Here is a 19,409-nt window from a genome sequence, read left to right as displayed (position 1 = left end):
GGTTATTAACTTGTTATTAAATGTAATATTTCTTACTTCGATTTCTTACTTTCAGTCATTATTTATGTCATTAATGATAAAATAATAAACGATTAAGTTAAAAAAAAACCGTTTTATTCACATTAAAGTTATACTAACTACCTTATCTTTATAAGTTATAACATTATTTTCGTATTTTTGGTAAAAGTTATGGATTATGGATACCTACTGCTTTTTTGCAATGAGTAAAACAACACCTCTGTGGAAGAACAATAATTGAGGTACCTAGTGAAATTTAAAAAAATGTTTAAAAAAATTTATTAACACAAAATTACCCTAATTCCTTCTAGTCAAAATCTACGTACTTTTTACTTTACATGCTAGCTTTCTGTTTAGTGTCCAACCAAATACATTAAAGACATTACCTAAAATAAAACTTCCGAACATTATAACTAATCTCGTAGGCCAATTCACGTGAATGAGCACTGCATATGGCCATAGGCCAGTTTGGGCATAAACAATAAATATCCAAATTAAATACGAAATAATGTACACTTGCCCTATAAAAAGATTGATTGTCTTTGATGGATAGTCTATATTGGCTGTAAACATCTCTTTATTAATGAATACAGCAGTGATTGTATGCATTACATGGTTTAACCAAGGGGGATAAGCTCTTTCTACATGTTCAGGGTATATTAGGTCTTTCTGCACATGGTATATGCCCCAAAATGCTATTGACACGTAAATAGCTGAGGGATACGCTAAACCAAATATGATGTCCTTGATTTGTCTTATTGCTGGTGGTTTTCTGGGTGAAACTTCATTGGTGCCGATGACGTCATTGAGGAATGCTGTGGTCATGTACAGTGCTTGTAATATCTGAAATTAAGTAGTTTAGAATAAAATATTGCCACCGTAGACATATTTTATTGGACAGTAGTATTTTAATGGTTTAACGGGGATACGAGGTTTCACAATTGTTTTATGGGAATATTATGTATAATATCATATTTAAATATGACCGGACATTCTTGTGTGTGCATAGACCGTTACAAGTCCGTGATTAAATAGTGGTTAAGCAAGTTTTTTATAATTATTAAGATATGAGTGATCAGTGATTAAATGATGATTGATTTAAAAAAATAACCTCAAGATTAATCAGTGGCGGATTTATCAGCAGGCTGAGTAGGCTGGAGCCTAGGGCTGGCAAATTTTAAGGGGCGGCAAATTTAGTTCATAAATTTATTACTTCGGTTTACAAATAAAAAAAAAAAAATATACACACACATAATACGAATTTCGAAAATTGGAGAGAAATTAAAATATTTAACAAAAATCGAAATATTCTCACAGTGCTAATTAATAAATATTTCAACATCTTTGCATTAACAATGCCTAAACGCTTTAATAATTAATAATTATACATTAATGATTAGGTATGAACTTTTAGAATATCGCGATTCGATATAATAATCGAAATAAGAAATTTAGTAATTTTCACATATTATATTCTTCACTGGTAACTGCTATTATAGACTACAAGCCCGCATAGGACAAAAATATGGGTCAAATGAACCACCAGGGGACATATCTAGAACGATAGCAGATCAAAAAATAATAAGATTCATCACTATGCCGTCACTTGTAAGCTGTCCAACTGAGTGCAGATGAGAATTGAAAAGTACAGGTAGACTCGGTAAATTTTGCTCATATATTTTTGTACGGCATTCTTAACCATCGATAGATCCATTAAAAATAATAAGAAACCGCTCAGTGCCGTACAAAAATGGTGGTCCACCAAGTCGGAATTTTTATTTAATTTCCGAGAGTTACCGGGGGTAAATTTGGTCATTTGACCATGTACGGCATCTGTGTCATACTATTGCTATACTGCTTTTAATCCATTATTCCGCAACGCCGTACAAAAATCATGGGGACAAGGGGAAAAAATCGAGAGTTGTAATCCCCTCTCTTTCCCCACTCCAGGGGGTCATTTGACACAACACGAAATAAATTTATTTTTAAAGTATTTTATGCATAGATAATATTTTTTCATGTGCCGTACATTTTCGTTGGTTCAAAGGGGAAAAATCTGAAAAAGAAAAAAATCCATATAACGAAATGTTTGCTTTATATTTTTATAATAAAATATAAATATACATTAATATTAAGAAGCTCGAGGTGGTTAATTATCACCTTGGAAATTGACAGTCAGGTGGAATGGACTCCGTTAAATTGATGAACTAATAAAAAAGCTATGAACGAAAAGATGTGAATTATATGCAATCAGTCCATGAATACAGGTAAAGTCACAAGCAAATGCTAGTAATATATACATATTCAAAATGTACAAGTAAAGCGCTTTCAAATGATACCAAACACTGCATATTTATCTTAACTTTATTTTTTTACTCTGTATGTTTTGTCCGCTAGAGGGCGCCACATTAGATTTTGTGAAAACCCATATAGCCTTTAGCTAGCTAGTCGCTGGTTATCCAGTGAACAATTCAGACGCTTCTAATGATATGTCATTTGTCGAATTCTGATAAGTAGTTTAGAAGTTACGAGGGAATAGATGAACATACACACATGACCTGTAAACAACCATAACCCTCCTTTTGCTTTGCCGTAGTTGGGTAAAAATATGTTAATGCCGTACTGTATCAAATGGCCATAAAGCACCCTTAAAATTGTAGCTTTCGTCGCTTTCATCAGCCTAAAAGATGTGGTCTGCACAAAAATGTAAGGCATCGTTTTTTCCTAATTTATCTATGTTAATACTATTTAAAACAACGGATAAAGTGTAGAAAACTATTATATTTCATTAATCTACGATGTTTAAACTTTAACAAAATTTCTGGTTTTGCATTTCTCTATAACTTTTTTTAGAACGGTTTCTTTTGAACGGCAATACTATACAACAATTGAATTTTACAATATCATGTTAAAAAAAAAGTTCCCGTACAGGGTCAAATGACCTTACAGCTCTTTATATCAAGAATTCGATGAAATTAAGATGATTATTGGTATTACATTTAAAAGAACAATTATTTTTTGACGGCATTGCTTTTAATAGTACTTTTGAGTGCTAGATAATGTTTTGGAACCGAAGCCGTACTTAGTCAAATGACCCCCTGGAGTGGGGAAAGAGAGGGGATTGCAACTCTCGATTTTTTCCCCTTGTCCCCATGATTTTTGTACGGCGTTGCGGAATAATGGATTAAAAGCAGTATAGCAATAGTATGACACAGATGCCGTACATGGTCAAATGACCAAATTTACCCCCGGTAACTCTCGGAAATTAAATAAAAATTCCGACTTGGTGGACCACCATTTTTGTACGGCACTGAGCGGTTTCTTATTATTTTTAATGGATCTATCGATGGTTAAGAATGCCGTACAAAAATATATGACCAAAATTTACCGAGTCTACCTTTACTTTTCAATTCTCATCTGCACTCAGTTGGACAGCTTACAAGTGACGGCATAGTGGATATGTCCGTAGATATGTCCCCTGGTGGTTCATTTGACCCATATTTTTGTCCTATGCGGGCTTGTAGTCTATTATTTTTTCTCCGTGTGCCTAATAATTATGAGATCTACTTACCCAATTCAATCGATATAATATCGATGGTCTAATAAAATACTGACCAAAATTGACTAATTTTTATTAAATACTAGCGGTCCGCCCCGGCTTCGCCCGTGGTACATAATATTTACGTTTTCTCTACATAAGAACCATCCTCGTACTTCAAGGAATATAATAAAAAAAGAATTATCGAAATCGGTTCAGCCGTTCTCGAGTTATGCGCTTACCAACACATTTTTCGATTCATTTTTATATATAAGACTAGCGGTCCGCCCCGGCTTCGCCCGTGGTACATATTTACGTTTTCTCTATATAAAAACCATCCTCGCACTTCAAGGAATATAATAAAAAAAGAATTATCGAAATCGGTTCAGCCGTTCTCAAGTTATGCGCTTACCAACACATTTTGCGATTCATTTTTATATATAAAGATTAAACTAGTTCAATATCTTATAGAGATGATGTCTAAGAGATCATATCAAATAACTGATATTTGAACGACTGTGACTTGACAATAAAAAAAAATCCCTCCACAAAATATGAAGTGAAACAAGTGGGAAAAGTTGATGTAACGAGGATGATGGAACACAAATTATAAAGTTGAAATTGTATTGATAGAAAATTGATATGATTGTGGACTAAGATATCAAAATTTAGAGGCGGCAAAAATTGAATAGCCTACGGGCGGCAAATCTATAAATCCGCCACTGAGATTAATAATAATTTCGCACGAAAAAAAAATCACCCAGCAAAGACCGTCTTGCTTATATTTTTAGGTAGGTAATCATAAAACCAAATAAGCAATAATTTATTCGATTAGCGATTTATCGAAAATAAGAATAACGTACAGGTAGACATATAAACAGCTGGACATATTTTTAAATGCAGATTTTATTTATTATAAATAATAGTTTAAAGTTAATTTTTAATGTAGATGAGTAAATATTAACATGATTTTTAAAATGTTAAATAATAATAAATAAATATCTTGTACTTACCAGTGTCCAGATTGTTAATAGAAGAACTCGATTTTTAAAAGGATAACCATCTAATCCATCCATGTAATTAACTTCCACATATTTTTGATCGTACCACAAAGCATAGAAATATAAAATTCCCGCGAATAAATGTAAAATAGGGAGCGCCATTTTCTTTTCTGCCGAAAAGGCGCGAAGCATGCGCGCGCCCTCACTGACTATAATGAACATGAACCATTAATATTTAATACTAATACAACATAAATTTTAACGTTTAATTATATTTTTTACGTAAAACACGCAATGAGTTATCATTTAGATATTTTATTACATAGCTGTACTCTATAGTAACCACTTTTTGTTCCATTACATAATTATTAATAACTTAGGAATTTGTTTTGTCGTTTTTATTAAAATCAATTAATTACTTACCTACTTACAAATTTCAATAACAAAAAATATAATTTTTGCATAAATCTAAAACCTAAGATAGAAGAAGAAATAATTCTTTAAGCTTAGACTCTCTTCGCTATTTATTTATAAGATTTATTTTGTTCTATGTAAAATAACATAAATACTTTTCAAACATGTTTCAATCTTATTTAATTCGATCAAGAACAGTTTCGTCGGTACGTATATTTTACCTAAATCTAGGTACTTTTTATTGTACGAACGCGTCTATTTAATTATTTTTTAAATGAACATAAATTCATAAATATTTAATGAAGGTATACTTAGTACTTAAATACTCTTTACCGACGACCCCAAATTCTCACGGAATAAGTTTTTATAATGCATAAAATCCTCACGTATTTCTTTTTATTAATCATTAACTTGACCGTGATAATATTTTTAAGAGATATTATGTATTTCAAATGGAGAATTGTATTTTAAATTTCTGGTACAATTATATTTAATTTTTTTAGGTTACTTTTACTTACAGGGCACTCACCTACTCACCATGAAAATACGAAATGCTGATTATCCTTACTAATATTATAAATGCGAAAGTAACTCTGTCTGTCTGTCTGTTACTCAATCACGCCTTAACTACAGAACCAATTTGCATGAAATTCTGTATAGAGATATTTTGATATCCTAGAAAGGACATAGGCTACTTTTTATCCCGGGAAATAGGATAGGTTTTATCCCGGAAATCCCACGGGAACGGGAACTATACGGGTTTTCCTTTGACTGCGCGGGCGATATCTATATAAGTGTCGATGTAAATATGTGACTGAATATAATCGAAGTACGTAATTTAAAATTATTAAGGCTGTTTAAATAAAAAAAGTGCTATTAATCATTCTAACTTTATTAATTTATTGAAATTTAAGAGAAAAAATAGTTCAATATCCGCAAGGTTATTGAGAAATTTAATTTAATAAAATATTACTTAAGTACATCTATGTCTCAGAATGCTTTAAATAATCTAACGCTATGCCTATGTTAACTTAGTTTTACTCTTAGACAATTTTATGTTCAACGTTATTGCTATGGAATTAATACCAAAAGTTATTACAAAAATTCCGATCATAAAGAAAAATCGGCCGGTCCAATTCATAGAATCGAATATCACATACGGCCAATGTCCTGTTTGAATAAAAACAGTTAAAATCGTCGTTATATATGAGAACAGAAGAAATATAATCATCGTATAATTTACTTTCTTTGACGGATACTTAATATTGGCGGTAAACATTTCAATATTTATAAAAATTGACACAAATGTGTGCATTACATGATTTACCCATGGGGGGTAGCTTTTAAGGACTCTTTCAGGCAATACAAGGTCCTTGTCAATGAAGGAAAGGCCCCAGAAGTATATTGTAACGAATACAGCTGAGATATAAGCAATGCTGAATAATGCATCTTTGATTTTTCTTATTGTTGGCGGGTGAAGAGGATCTGGTTTGTTGGTACCGAAGATGTCGTTGAGACAAGCAACTCCCATGTAAATTGTTTGAATAACCTGTAATATCAAGATTATAATTAATTATTCCTCGTTTTACATAGTAAAGTCTCGTGTCCCCTAGTAGGGTAGGGGGAAGATGCATTATGCATACCTACATCTGTTTCTCTGATCGATTTTCTTTAGGGACAAGTAGGTGATCTACCTTCTGTGTCCTGGCAGACTAAGAACTTTTTTTCTTCGTCTCTACTGGGAATTGAACCCAGGAATCTTCAGTTCTACACTGTTTTACAAAATGAGTTCTATTTTTCTTTGTAAAAATACAGTAGACTCTGACTAACGATATTAGACCCTATGTGCTATATTTTCTTGCTTGAACAGTTTTGATAGTGAAGGAACGGATTATATTATTTTACGAGCAACCCAATTTTGAAAAAAATTGGAGGGTCGAAGCCAATATTCTTTCAAGTGACCCTTAGCATATAGGGGTCACTTGTGTGTTTAATATTACATATAAGCTAAAATTGAATTAAAAAAATAATAAAATTCATGTTACCTATTTTGTATTATTAGCACCTCAATCTCATGAATTCATAAGGGTTTTTTATAATTGATTATTTATAATACTAAATATGTAGTATAAATCGATCAATTTTCGAGTTCAAAGTCCAAACATTTTTCAAACCTAACTATTAAATGTATCGGGAAATCAGAAAAAAAAAACAGAACGGCTATCTTTAAATTTTTATAAAAAGGCCAAGAAATAAAAATATTGTAATTTGTAACGTAGAAAATAAAATACATACAAGGGTCCATATTGTCAGGAAAATGATGCGATTTTTGAAGGGGTACTCCATGCCTCCCAGACCGTCAAGGGTTATGTATTTCTGGTCGTACCACAATGTATATAGATCTAAACTACAAACAAATAAATGGAATAGAAAATTCATATTGTAGAATAGAATATTATATAGGTAAATATGTGGTAACGTGAGTACGTCAATTTTCAAACTAAATTTTAACTTTCATTTAAGGTCGTTAAGATAGGCTCACTTGATATAGAAAAACAAGAATTAATTACTTTAAATTAAATGATTAAATTCAATTGTAATGTATATTGTTCCATTCGTCATGATTAAAATTATACTATTCTATCTGTCTTGTAAAATGAAAAAATGCCTGTTTACATTGACTACGGGAAAAAATTCTATTATACCTAGGTACTATAGATAAAATTTTTTTTTCTAATAAATATTACTTGCACCTAGAGTGAAATTAGGTAAGTGTTTCTTCCCGTACGACTAGGGCCCTTCCGGCCTCCTCCACTCAAGCGACAGCCCAAGCCGAGGTTCGAGATCCCCGTCAAGGACGCCCTTGCGCATGTCGCTACCAGGGTGAACCTTCAGTTCACCCAAGCGTCCGCGTTAAAATGTAGAAGCCCTTCTGGCTAACATTGAGAAACGCCATACTTATTAACTTATCTTCCTTCCTTATTGAGCGTTGCAGGTTCTCACTTTTGCCTCAGTAGGTACCTACAGTACAGCAAAGAAAATATTTTATATATTATAGTGTATAACAATATACCAAAGTGTTACTACCAATTACTCATAGTATGTGTGTGTGTGAAATTGAGAGGGTTGTTAGAAATGAAAACTTCTATCTGTTTTCTTAGAAATGATGGAACGTCTTCCATGTACGTATATGTACGTACGTACATACGTTCCCACTGCTGGGAACGGGACTCCTATGAGGGTACAGGCCATAATCCACCACGCTGGCCAAGTGCGGTTTGATGGATGACACAATGTCGTCGAACTTTTGATTCTTCGAGCATTCATGTTTATAATGATGTGAAAAAGTGACTCCTTCGTCTGAATAACTGGCAGAAATATTTTCGCAAGATTTGCTCAATGTATTTATAGTAATTAGAGTGTATAGAGTCATTTATTTATCTTATGAGTATCTTAGAGAAACTTTACTGAGATATGGCTTTTAGTGTTTATATGTATTATAAGTAAAACACATTTAAAACATCATAAATTATTTTAATACACATTTTACAAACCATCATTTATTTACTTTTCACTTTAACAGACGACAATTGTCTATTCAACGTCCTACCGACTACATTAAAGATATTAGCTACGACAATACTTCCAGATATAAAGAATAATCTAGCTGGCCAGTTCAAAAAACCAAGAATGGGATATACCCAAAGTCCACTCTGCCCATACACGACAAACAAACACACAACATAAGATATTACAAATATTTGAGTTAAAGCGAAATTGATGAATTTTGATGGGTATTTAATATGTGATGTGAACATTTCCACATTTATGAAAACTGCAACTAAAGTGTGCATAACGTGATTGGCCCATGGAGGGAAGGCTTTTTCTAAATGCTCCGGGAATATGAGATCTTTGTCTACGTAGTAAATACCCCAGAAAGCTATAGATACATAGATGGCGAGGGGATAAGCTAAGCTGAATAGAGCGTCCTTAATTTTTCGTATTGCAGGCGGTTTCTTCGGTGAAGCTGCGTTGGTTCCGATGATATCGTTTAGGAATGCTATTGCCATGTACACTAGGGTGGATCGTAATTTTTTTTTTGGAATTTCGAAATGGAACTATTGCCAAAAGTTGTCAGATATGATTACATTTAAAACTGTATATTTAAATTTCTTGATATATTTATGGAAATACTGCCCCAAGCCCTCTGATATTTTGAGAAAATACACTTTTTAGACAATATTTAGATGTTTGATGGAGATCAATAAAACAGTAAATTTTCAATAAAAATTACTTTTATTAGCTTAGAAACTATTCCGTATTATCATAATTATAAAAACACGGATCTTAATTATGGAAAATTATAACTAGTGTTTCGACAAAAAAAAATGCAAGAAATAAAAAAATCAATGTGTTTTGTAATCTTTTTTTGTTTCAAAAACAGGCATAATTTTACGTGATAGAAGGCGGGTTCGTATGAATCCATCCCTTCTTATTGGACCACACACTGCAGCAGAGGCTTCTGTTACTATTTTAACACACCTCTCTGTAGCTTGGGTGTGACAAGGGTACTTTTTTAGAAGAGGTATTATAAAATGATCATTTTTTTCAGGCGTCTCAATGCACTCGAGTATTATGCTTGTGCTTATGTTTTTTTTAAAATTGGAGGCTCCGTGACGACCATATCATTCCAAATGACGATGTCAATGTAGTCAACAGCATTGAAATTCAATTGAGGAACCTTAAATTCTCTCACGTCCCTAACTGCTGAATCACGTGCCTTAAGGATTTTACGCAGTGCCAAAACTCTTATATTTTTTCTTTCGTCAGCCAACATAGCCAACAAAATATTCTCTGTATGACCAAAGAAACCATTTCGTTGTATGACTGGATCTACTATCATTTTCAGGTGTTCGGGGAGATACCTTGAAAGAATAATGGTTTTATGCAAATGTTTTGCACCATAAATACATGTTGGTTTTGTTTTGATGAAAAATTTTGATGAAATAGTAGTCTAATTGAATAAATGAATGTTTGAGTTTGAGTTTGAAACCACATAGGCGCGTAAACATTCAAAATAAATGTTACCAAGTGTATTAGGTTTTCCGTAGGAGACGTTGTCGAAACATATAATCTAAGTAGTCTGTTTGCCATCGTGAGCCACCTGGAATGAACAATTTTGCAAGGATTCTTTTTGGATAAACTTATACTACAATGACCGCAATTAATAGCCATACAAATATCATACAGGTACCTACTGTTGATCGGAGCTCAAATCTTGTACGTTAGAAATATCTCGATAGACCTTTATCCTTTTTATTACTGAGCGAACTTCAATAGTAGGTATTGATGCTGACTGCCATTCCAACAACAATTTCTCAGACAGCGTTTTGTAAGTGTCAGTAGCTAGGTTACGATACTGTTTCTTACCTCGACTCAGCCAAATGTAACATAGTATAATATCTTTATATGTAGGTAAAACATTCGATTTTAAATCACGTCCATGACCGAACAAAGGACACTGCAAATCACTACGAAGAGTAGACAACGACATTTTAAATTATTTACTCGAAAAATTACAACAGAACTTTATTCAAGTTTAAAAAATTTCCGTTTTTTGCTAGTAACTAGCGGGACCGCGGGGGTCGCGGGGGTGGTACTAGTGATGTCCTAGGCGATAATATTGAAAGATTGACTTTTACCTAACCTAAATTGTATTACAAAGTTTTAGAAATCTTATTAAATTATATAAAACAAAAGGAGAAAAATACTCGAAATTTTTGAAATTTCTCAAACTTGAAGTTACTTGGGGCAGTATTTCTAATTGACCAATTTCAAAAATATTTTGGCTATAGAAGATCTATACATTAACACAACTTTTGGTAATAGTTCCATTACGAGTTAACAAAAAAAAATTTTTTTCATACAACGACAATCCACCCTAATGTACACGGCTTGAAGTGCCTGTAACAAGAAAAAATGTGAATACTTAAATAATTAGCAGTAGCATCACTATATTAGGTACATATTGCACGACTCATGATGCGAAGCATCATAGAGTGCTTTACGATCGAAAAATTTTTTTCGCCTCATTTTTGCAGCTATTCTTATTATTATAGCCTTGTTAGTTCACGGAATCAAGATATTTTGCATACTATTGTCGAGATAATTTAATGGAGATTAATCCCATACTTTTTAAAAATTGATTTACTTCAATAGAATTGGAAAAAAACACCGAAATAGGTCAAAAAATTTTCCTGTCCGTCATGTGTGAAACCTGAAAACACTATAACTTGAGAAAAAATCCATCATTTGAGTTAAATTTTTTTTTTAAATATTCTAATCGACGATTGTAGGTCACTGAATGCGAATGATTAATTAATTCAGTGTCGTTTAATTGCAATTAATAAAAAACGAAAACTACAATAAGTTTTTTTTTTTATATTTCATAATTAAATGAGCATTTATGAGTTGTGCACTTTTGGATTTTCCAAACTTTATTGTTTGCTTTATCATGCAATCGCGTGAGAGCTTAGCGTGAGAGTAGTTCCTAGATATAAACTATGGACCAATCAATACTATTGGTCCATGATATAACATTTAAATACACTTGAGCGTCTCCAAAATTTCTGCATTCGTTTTGTTTACGGTCTTCGTAAATATGACCACGTATCCCAGTTTCGCAATAAACTCAAGTGGCTTCCTATAAGACTTCGCCGGAATGCAAATGCGTTGAAGTTGTTATTTTCCATCCTCTTCGATCCCAATTCTCCCTCCTATTTAAAAAAACAATTTAAGTTCCTTGATTCAGGTGTTTATACTCTCCGTTCCGCTGATAACCTTCTCCTTAGTTTTCCTTCTCACCACACTAGTTTCCTTGGTAAATCCTTTGTCATAACCGCTATCAGACTTTGGAATTCTTTGCCTATTGCTGTTAGACGAGCTTCCTCGAAAACTTCCTTTAAAACTCTTTTATATAAATATTTCTCTAATTTAGCTTTTCCTTCTAAATAAATATGTATGTACAATGTACATATTATATTCCCTCTTCTTTTTCATATAATATGTATTTAGTTTATTCTCTATTATCTTTACTTTTATTGCCGCCCGTGTATCTATAAATCATTAAGTCATTATCCTTTACCTTGGGCAGCCTGGAAGAGATCGCTGATAAGCGATAAGGTTGCCTTATGTGCTATGCATGTTTTCCATTTCTTTTAATATTATGTAATGTAATGGTACATAAAATAGTTAAATAAATAAATAAATAGTTTTTGCGGAAAAATAATTCGTTTTGTCAAGATTTTATAGCATATTTGAAATTTCATCAAAATGGGATCAGTTGTTTACTATAAGATGTTTTTGCATTCATAGTGGGGGATTTTTCAATTCACAAGTAAAGTTGGAAAGACATTCTTAGAGCTTTTAGTTAAAATATCATGGTCTATGGTCCATATTATATTTTAGGTTATTTGAACGGCTGACTGCTGAGTGACATAGAATCAATTTGACCGATGTTGTTTTTTTTATTTTTTTTAACTTAATTGGGTCTTCTGCCATCTATTGGAAAATTATAACAACAGTTAGAAACAGCTGTCTTGTGAATTTGTAATAGTTCTAATATTTAATGATAGATGGCGCGGTAATATATTTCCATACATATGAAGAATATGAAGCAAAATCATGCAAAATCAATTTAAATTTAATTTTCATATCAACTCAGAAAATTAGAGGACATACAATACCTACACGAAAAAAAAATTATTACGTACAAAATTAATTTATTTTTGTTATAACAAGTTTAATTTAAAATTCTATTTAATTAAAGTAACTAATTTCAAATATGTACTTTAACATTAAGTTAAATACTTAGGTTTACTCTCTAAATACTTAGGTGAGTAATTAACAAACTTTTGCGATATTTATTTTTAATGAGAAAATAATATAATGTTGTCAGTAATTTGGTGGTTTTGTCGATCAGCTAGTATTTACTTATAACTTATAGGTATTAGGTATAGATATTAGGCTTTATTTACTACTTTTAAATCATTCTATCAATGAAAGTACCATCAAAATTGCTTCAGCCGTTATGTAGATGAGAAGAAAAAGATATTTTTATAGCTGGTAGAGAATGGTGTTATTTTATTTAAATTTAAAAAATTTTGAGATACTGATATATTTTTTAATTATTTATAATGTAGGTAAGTAGGGTAACTACATACTTTATACATAAACTGATAAAGTACAATGACTTCTTTTATCGCGATAGTGTAGGTAATCAAAACGTTCTTTAGATATAGGTACCTAAAATGGTTACGAATATTTATGTTAATTAAGTACATAATGTGTCATTTTTAATTAACATACAGTGTAAACTCCATGTAAACTCTATATAACGACACTCCATTTAACGTCAAACTCCGTATAACGTCAAGATTTCTCGACTTTGGTTGGTTTATATTGTTGTCTATACAATAATACACTCCATATAGCATCACGCTCACTCTAATTAACGACCACAATAAGACATTACAACTAGGAACTAGGACTAGGAAGTACTGACTAAGTTGCCGAAATCAATGAAAATGTAGTTGTTTACATTCTTTTTTACTGACATACCGAAGATTCTCAGAAATGCAGTCGTAGAAAAATAAAGAAAAAATTCTACATGCTGAAGAAGATGGACGATCTGCCAAAAAATTGAAGAAACCTCAATATGAAGACCTTGATCAAGCGATGATAACATGGTTTCATAGGCAATGTCAAAATAATATTCCTGTCTCGGGACCAATCATGCAATTATTATCCTTTCTCTCCATTTAACGACCACTCTCTATAACGTCGAAAAATGCACGGTCCCTTAAGTGACGTTATATAGAGTTTACACTGTACCTATTTGAATTTCAGGTAAATAATTTGTTTTTTTTTTTTGTATAAAATATGTTTCCTTTTTGTAGTTAAAAACTTACGAAACGAAATAAGAATTATAAATGAGCATAATTAATTATTAAGGCTTATCAGATTATTCATATTATAATTAGTCAGGTTTAAAATAGTTTATAGAATACTACATAGGTATTTTTTTTCTTGTATCGCGGGCGCATAGTTTAAAAATCTCCTTACCCTTACTCCATTAATCAACTATTAGGTACATATGGGTAAAAAGTAAAAACATTTAATACAATATGTTGAATTTTTATATTTTTGGTTATATGGCATTCAAATGCTTTATAAATATGATAATTTACATTTATACCTTTTTATTTTAAATTGAATATTTTAAAGAAAATCTGGCCATAAACTTAATGCATATTAATGCATATATGCACGTGTTACAAATTATGATGAGACAATAGTGAAAGTGAACAAGCTAAGCAACAGTCAAACGACTGTATGTTTTTACTTTTTAATTTACTTTTTAAGTAACGATAACATTTGAAATAAATTGTATAATATAGGTACTGAGTACTGACAGTACATACACACATACAGATGAAGGTAACATTATAAACGTGTATGGTGAGAACCTTAAATTATGTATGTTCATATAATAAACTTTAATATAAACAGGTATTAGTAAATAATATTTAAAAAAAATCTTGTTCTTTCCTACGATAATTATTATGATTCATAATTAATAAACTTAAAATTTTAACTTTCATAATTAATAGTTACTATAATACCTATACATAATTGTTTTTAAGTCTTATATTATTCGTATTTATTCAGTCACCTTTAAAGCGTTCTTGTTTTATTGTTACAATATTGTTTGTGTAATTTTAATTTTTTTTAAATATATCAACGAACTAAAATTATTATTTTCGATAAATACCTACAGTGATTGTTGTAGTTTTATAAATATCAACTTCCTGCTCTCGCTGCGAACAAGTTTAAGATATTATTATTATCTAGGTGTCTTTAAATAAAATTAAGCGTTCCTTCTCATAAATACACAGTATACTAATATTATAAAGCTGAAGAGTTTGTTTGTTTGTTTGAACGCGCTAATCTCAGGAACTCCGATTAAAAAATTATTTCGGTGTTTGATAGCCCATTTATTTTATTTGATAGCCAGGAAGGCTATAGAAATAGGCTATATATCATCACGCTAAGACAAACAGGACCGGAGCCACGCGGGTGAAACCGCGGAGCACAGCTAGTTAGGTATAAAGAGTAAAATAAACACTTAAAAAACAGTGAAAGTCTGTTGTTACTAATCTCTGGACCATAGAAATCTAATTAGCCTTGTATTTAGATTTCTATGCTTTGGAGTTTGGACCTATTGAGCAGACATAAAAAAATATTTTACCAATAGAATTAGGTAGTCATGTTATCTATCAATCAGAGGCGGCTCGCCCTAAGGAGCGCTGGTGCAGTGAACTCCCATAAATAATTATAATAAAATCATACTCTTAATTTAATTATTAACATTAATTATTACTATTTAAAATCAATCGTAATCTTTAAAACTACTGTTAAATGTTAATACCAATGAATATATCCATCATTCCATCATCCCATACACTTGTATAATACCTACTGTATTATGTAACGCGCGAAGCGGAGCGCTCACGATTGCGCTCCAATGAAAAAAGATTTAGTTCATTTCCTAATACGAAATCCAATAGGAGTGAAAGAGAGGGTTTTGCCAGAGCCCTGCGCGTGAAACAAAAGATTTTCTATGGAAAAGTAGCAAAATTCGGAGCGCCGCACCCGCAAACGTTGCCGGTTCGTTTTTACCGCCCGGCAGGACAGCGATTGCGCGCGACGTTGCCAATTGCCACTTCTTTAATATAAACAAACACTCGAGTCAACTTCAATGCACGCGCGCGATTCATGCAATTTTCTAATTAAAATTATAAAATACGTGTTGAAATAGCCTGTAGTTATCAGTATTACTTGTGAGTGTTAAAATGAACAATAATTATAATGTGGCGTTCATTAAAAAGTGTGATAAAACGTTACAAATTCGGCTTGAATGTAAAGAAAGCTAAGGGACCGCCACGGCCTGAACATGATCTTACGCAAAAATGTACGACAAAAACGAAAACATATACGCGTGTGTTTAAATCTGAACAATATGTGAAAACACCGTGGTTGTGTGGTTGTGATGAAAGTAACAAACTATTTTGTTTTCCGTGTCTTTTATTTAAAGCGGGCGCGGCCGGCGGAGGTGAGAGTGCTTGGACTGAAACGGGCGTTGACGACTTAGCTCATCTTTCAATCAAGATGAAAAAACATTCACAATCTCGGTACCATTTGTTGAATGAACTGCAATTGGCGTCTTTCGGTCTTGTCGCTTTAAGTTATAGATATTTTTGCACACCAAAAAGAAAGACGTATCACGTACCTATGCATTTTCTTTATAAGTAATTTTTTTGATAAATTGTACTGCTTTACACCATGTATTTTCAGCGTTTTATTTCAAGTGAACACCCATAAAATTTTGTCACGAGCCGCCTCTGCTATCAATGCCACGGACTATATTGTATTGCACGCCTCATAAGCGAAGCGTTGAGGTGGGTACTACTGTAACTTCGCGCAAAACATCTGATTTTTCAAACTTAAAATGTCTTTATGTATCATACATTGCACTTGTAAGATAATACATACACACACATATTAAGAAAAAACACTATTTTTAACGTTCATGATATTTTTGATGTCATTTTTGTTATTTAAACTAGTTAAAAAACAGTTTAAAAAAGTTCTGTCTTGGACGTCCGTGTGTCTGTATGTGCGGATCCTTTTTCTTGTTAACACGATAGCGACCGAAATACCTACTTTACTAATCGAGTCTTTTTTGCACGCCTCATAAGCGAAGCGTTGAGGTGGGTACTACTGTTACTTCGCGCAAAACATCTGATTTTTCAAACTTAAAATGTCTTTATGTATCATACATTGCACTTGTAAGATAATACATACACATACATATTAAGAAAAAACACTATTTTTAACATTCATGATATTTTGATGTCATTTTTGTTATTTAAACTAGTTAAAAAACAGTTTAAAAAAGTTCTGTCTTGGACGTCCGTGTGTCTGTATGTGCGGATCCTTTTTCTTGTTAACACGATAGCGACCGAAATACTTTACTAATCGAGTCTTTTTTTTTCTCTTACGCTTGAGGATGCTCAGGAATAAAACCCTTTCATTTTTCAGGGTCTGATTCGATGTGGTTTAATTGTTATTAAATAAACAAAAATAATAATTAATAAATAATTATTAAAAAAAAATTATGAGGCGTGCACTTTTGGATTTTCCAAACTTTTTTATTTTTCTCTTACGCTTGAGTATGCTCAGGAATAGAATCCTTTCATTTTTCAGGGTCTGATTCGATGTGGTTTAATTGTTATTAAATAAACAAAAATAATAATTAATAAATATTTATTAAAAAAAAATTATGAGGCGTGCACTTTTGGATTTTCCAAATTATTTTGTTTTTATCCCAGATATTATACCTGGGCGGAGCCGGGAAGAGCGGCTAGTTATTAATACAACTGAAATATGTAAGTATATAAGAATAGAAAGACCATTTGCATAAAAAAAATAATGACATGACATTTTGTTAATCGGATTGTAGCACTATCATTGCATTGATTATCGTAAATTTTATCTTTATTATAATCTATTTGACCCCTTATGAAGTAAAACAGTAATAATTATTATCACTTCATTACACAATAATATGTACAATCTACCTTTATTAGCTTACCTATACGTATCTTATATATAAAATTCTCGTGTCACAATGTTAGTCTGCATACTCCTCCGAAACGGGTGGACCGATTCTCATGAAATTTTCTGTGCATATCGGGCAAGTCTGAGAATCGGCCAACATCTATTTTTCATATGTACCACGGGCGAAGCCGGGGCGGGCCGCTAGTCTATTTATATTTTACTAGCTGCTCCGCGCGGTTTCACCCCCGTGGCTCCACCCCTATTGGTCGTAGCGTGATGATAGCCTATAACCTTCCTCGATAAATGGGCTATCTAACACCGAAAGAATTTTTCAAATCGGACCAGTAGTTCCCGAGATTAGCGCGTTCAAACAAACAAACAAACAAACAAACTCTTCAGCTTTATAATATTAGTACAGATTTTTATGACTGGTTTAAGAGCAACTTTTAAGGGTTTAACTACCGGTTGTTCATTTAATTTTTATTTTCATAGAACAGTTATAATATCTTCTAAATAACTGGGTACATCTACAATTATTTTAATATATTATGTTTGATTAGTTGTAACTTGGTTCTTTATTTATTTGTAGTAAATGAATTTTCGCAAACAGATTACAGAAAAACTATGTACCTATGTTATCAACCAATTTCGCGGTTTTTTCAAAAGAGGAATAGGTACTAGTCGGGCGCGATAACTTGACACCTGCTACCTATACCCGTCTCTTTCACTCTCACGTGATAAAAGAATGGAATGAAAGGGACAGGACCATTTTTCAGGTGCCGAGTTATACCTACTACGTATTTAAATAAATAATTCCTCACAGTACCGGTACCAAAAAAACTAAAAAGGCCATCACATCTACACATATTTTTTATTTGAAAGAAGAAATATCTAAGTGAATTTATAAAAAACGTCTACATTGTTAACGTTAAATTCAAAAAGTCTAAATTAGAAGTTTTTTAATCGTTTATACCAAGGTTCCGATAACTATTGTATTGAATACTTTGCCTATTAAAATGATTGAAAGATAATTGCCAGATTAATTGTTTCTACATAACTACTTACCATAATTAATAATTATGCATAGTTATTATAGAAAGGCTAGGTTAACTTTTAGACGTTTTAGTTTTACCTCAGATTACCATTTAAAATATGTAGTTAGTTGTTTTACAAAACTATTATCTAATGAAAATGTCATATAACAATATATTATATAGTAATAATATAAAGCATCAATGTTGTAAAAATATGTGTGTAGTACTTACAAGATTCCACATAGTTAAAAAAAGTATCCGACTCCTAAACGGATAATTTTCAAGTCCCTCCGAAAATTTCACATTAATGTAATTTTGATCGTACCACAGTGTATAGAAATTCAAAACCGCGGCAACTAAATGTAAAAATGGAAGCGCCATTTTTGAAAAAAAAAGTTAAAAAAATAATAAAATAAGCGCGGGAAACAACGCCAACGTGCGCGCGCACTCGCGTCTGTCGTGAATATGACAATGGCATGCATAAATGCAATGATTGCTAATAATTCATTACATATTTTGTAGGTTGTTTTTATTGAACTGTATGTTCTTTTATTAACCTGAAATTGCACATTAAGTATTTTTATTGAAATAATCACATATTTTGAATAAAATTAAGTATAACTTCGTCGTTTATAACCTTTCTTCCCGCTGTTTCTTATGTTCGTATTTAAAAATTTTAAAAGTAAATACTGTTCAAATGACTGTACATACATTTTATTTGAT

The 19,409-nt window shown here is 31.9% G+C and overlaps 2 protein-coding genes across 2 annotated transcripts; both read right to left on the bottom strand.

Annotated features, from left to right (window-relative positions):
* Positions 1 to 253: 253 nt before the first annotated feature.
* LOC149910690 (androgen-induced gene 1 protein-like) lies at positions 254 to 4,761 on the bottom strand. Its single transcript, XM_090108331.1, has 2 exons — positions 4,570 to 4,761; positions 254 to 861 (listed from the first exon to the last, which is right to left on the bottom strand). The coding sequence occupies exons 1-2, from the start codon at positions 4,747 to 4,749 to the stop codon at positions 337 to 339; spliced, it is 705 nt and encodes a 234-aa protein (XP_089964457.1). The 5' UTR covers positions 4,750 to 4,761; the 3' UTR covers positions 254 to 336.
* A 3,723-nt stretch (positions 4,762 to 8,484) lies between these two features.
* On the bottom strand, positions 8,485 to 19,111 carry LOC149910689 (androgen-dependent TFPI-regulating protein-like). The gene is made up of 3 exons (XM_090116018.1): positions 18,918 to 19,111; positions 10,924 to 10,935; positions 8,485 to 9,047 (listed from the first exon to the last, which is right to left on the bottom strand). The coding sequence occupies exons 1-3, from the start codon at positions 19,065 to 19,067 to the stop codon at positions 8,532 to 8,534; spliced, it is 678 nt and encodes a 225-aa protein (XP_089972144.1). The 5' UTR covers positions 19,068 to 19,111; the 3' UTR covers positions 8,485 to 8,531.
* Between the last annotated feature and the right edge of the window lie 298 nt (positions 19,112 to 19,409).

The sequence above is a fragment of the Colias eurytheme genome, chromosome 2, assembly GCF_061535395.1.
Source record: "Colias eurytheme isolate Ceu_HAF_F1 chromosome 2, ilColEury1 Martin Lab GWU primary, whole genome shotgun sequence".
In the NCBI taxonomy this organism is placed as follows: domain Eukaryota; kingdom Metazoa; phylum Arthropoda; class Insecta; order Lepidoptera; family Pieridae; genus Colias; species Colias eurytheme.
This window is presented reverse-complemented; position numbering and strand designations above follow the sequence as displayed.

What these genes read in the sequence shown, in the direction of transcription:
- LOC149910690 (XM_090108331.1), bottom strand. Translation starts at nt 4,749, where the DNA reads ATGCTTCGCGCCTTTTCGGCAGAAAAGAAAATGGCGCTCCCTATTTTA. An exon ending in TATTAACAATCTGGACACTG is followed by an intron (nt 862 to 4,569) that starts GTAAGTACAAGA and finishes ACTTAATTTCAG; the next exon opens with ATATTACAAGCACTGTACAT.
- LOC149910689 (XM_090116018.1), bottom strand. Translation starts at nt 19,067, where the DNA reads ATGGCGCTTCCATTTTTACATTTAGTTGCCGCGGTTTTGAATTTCTAT.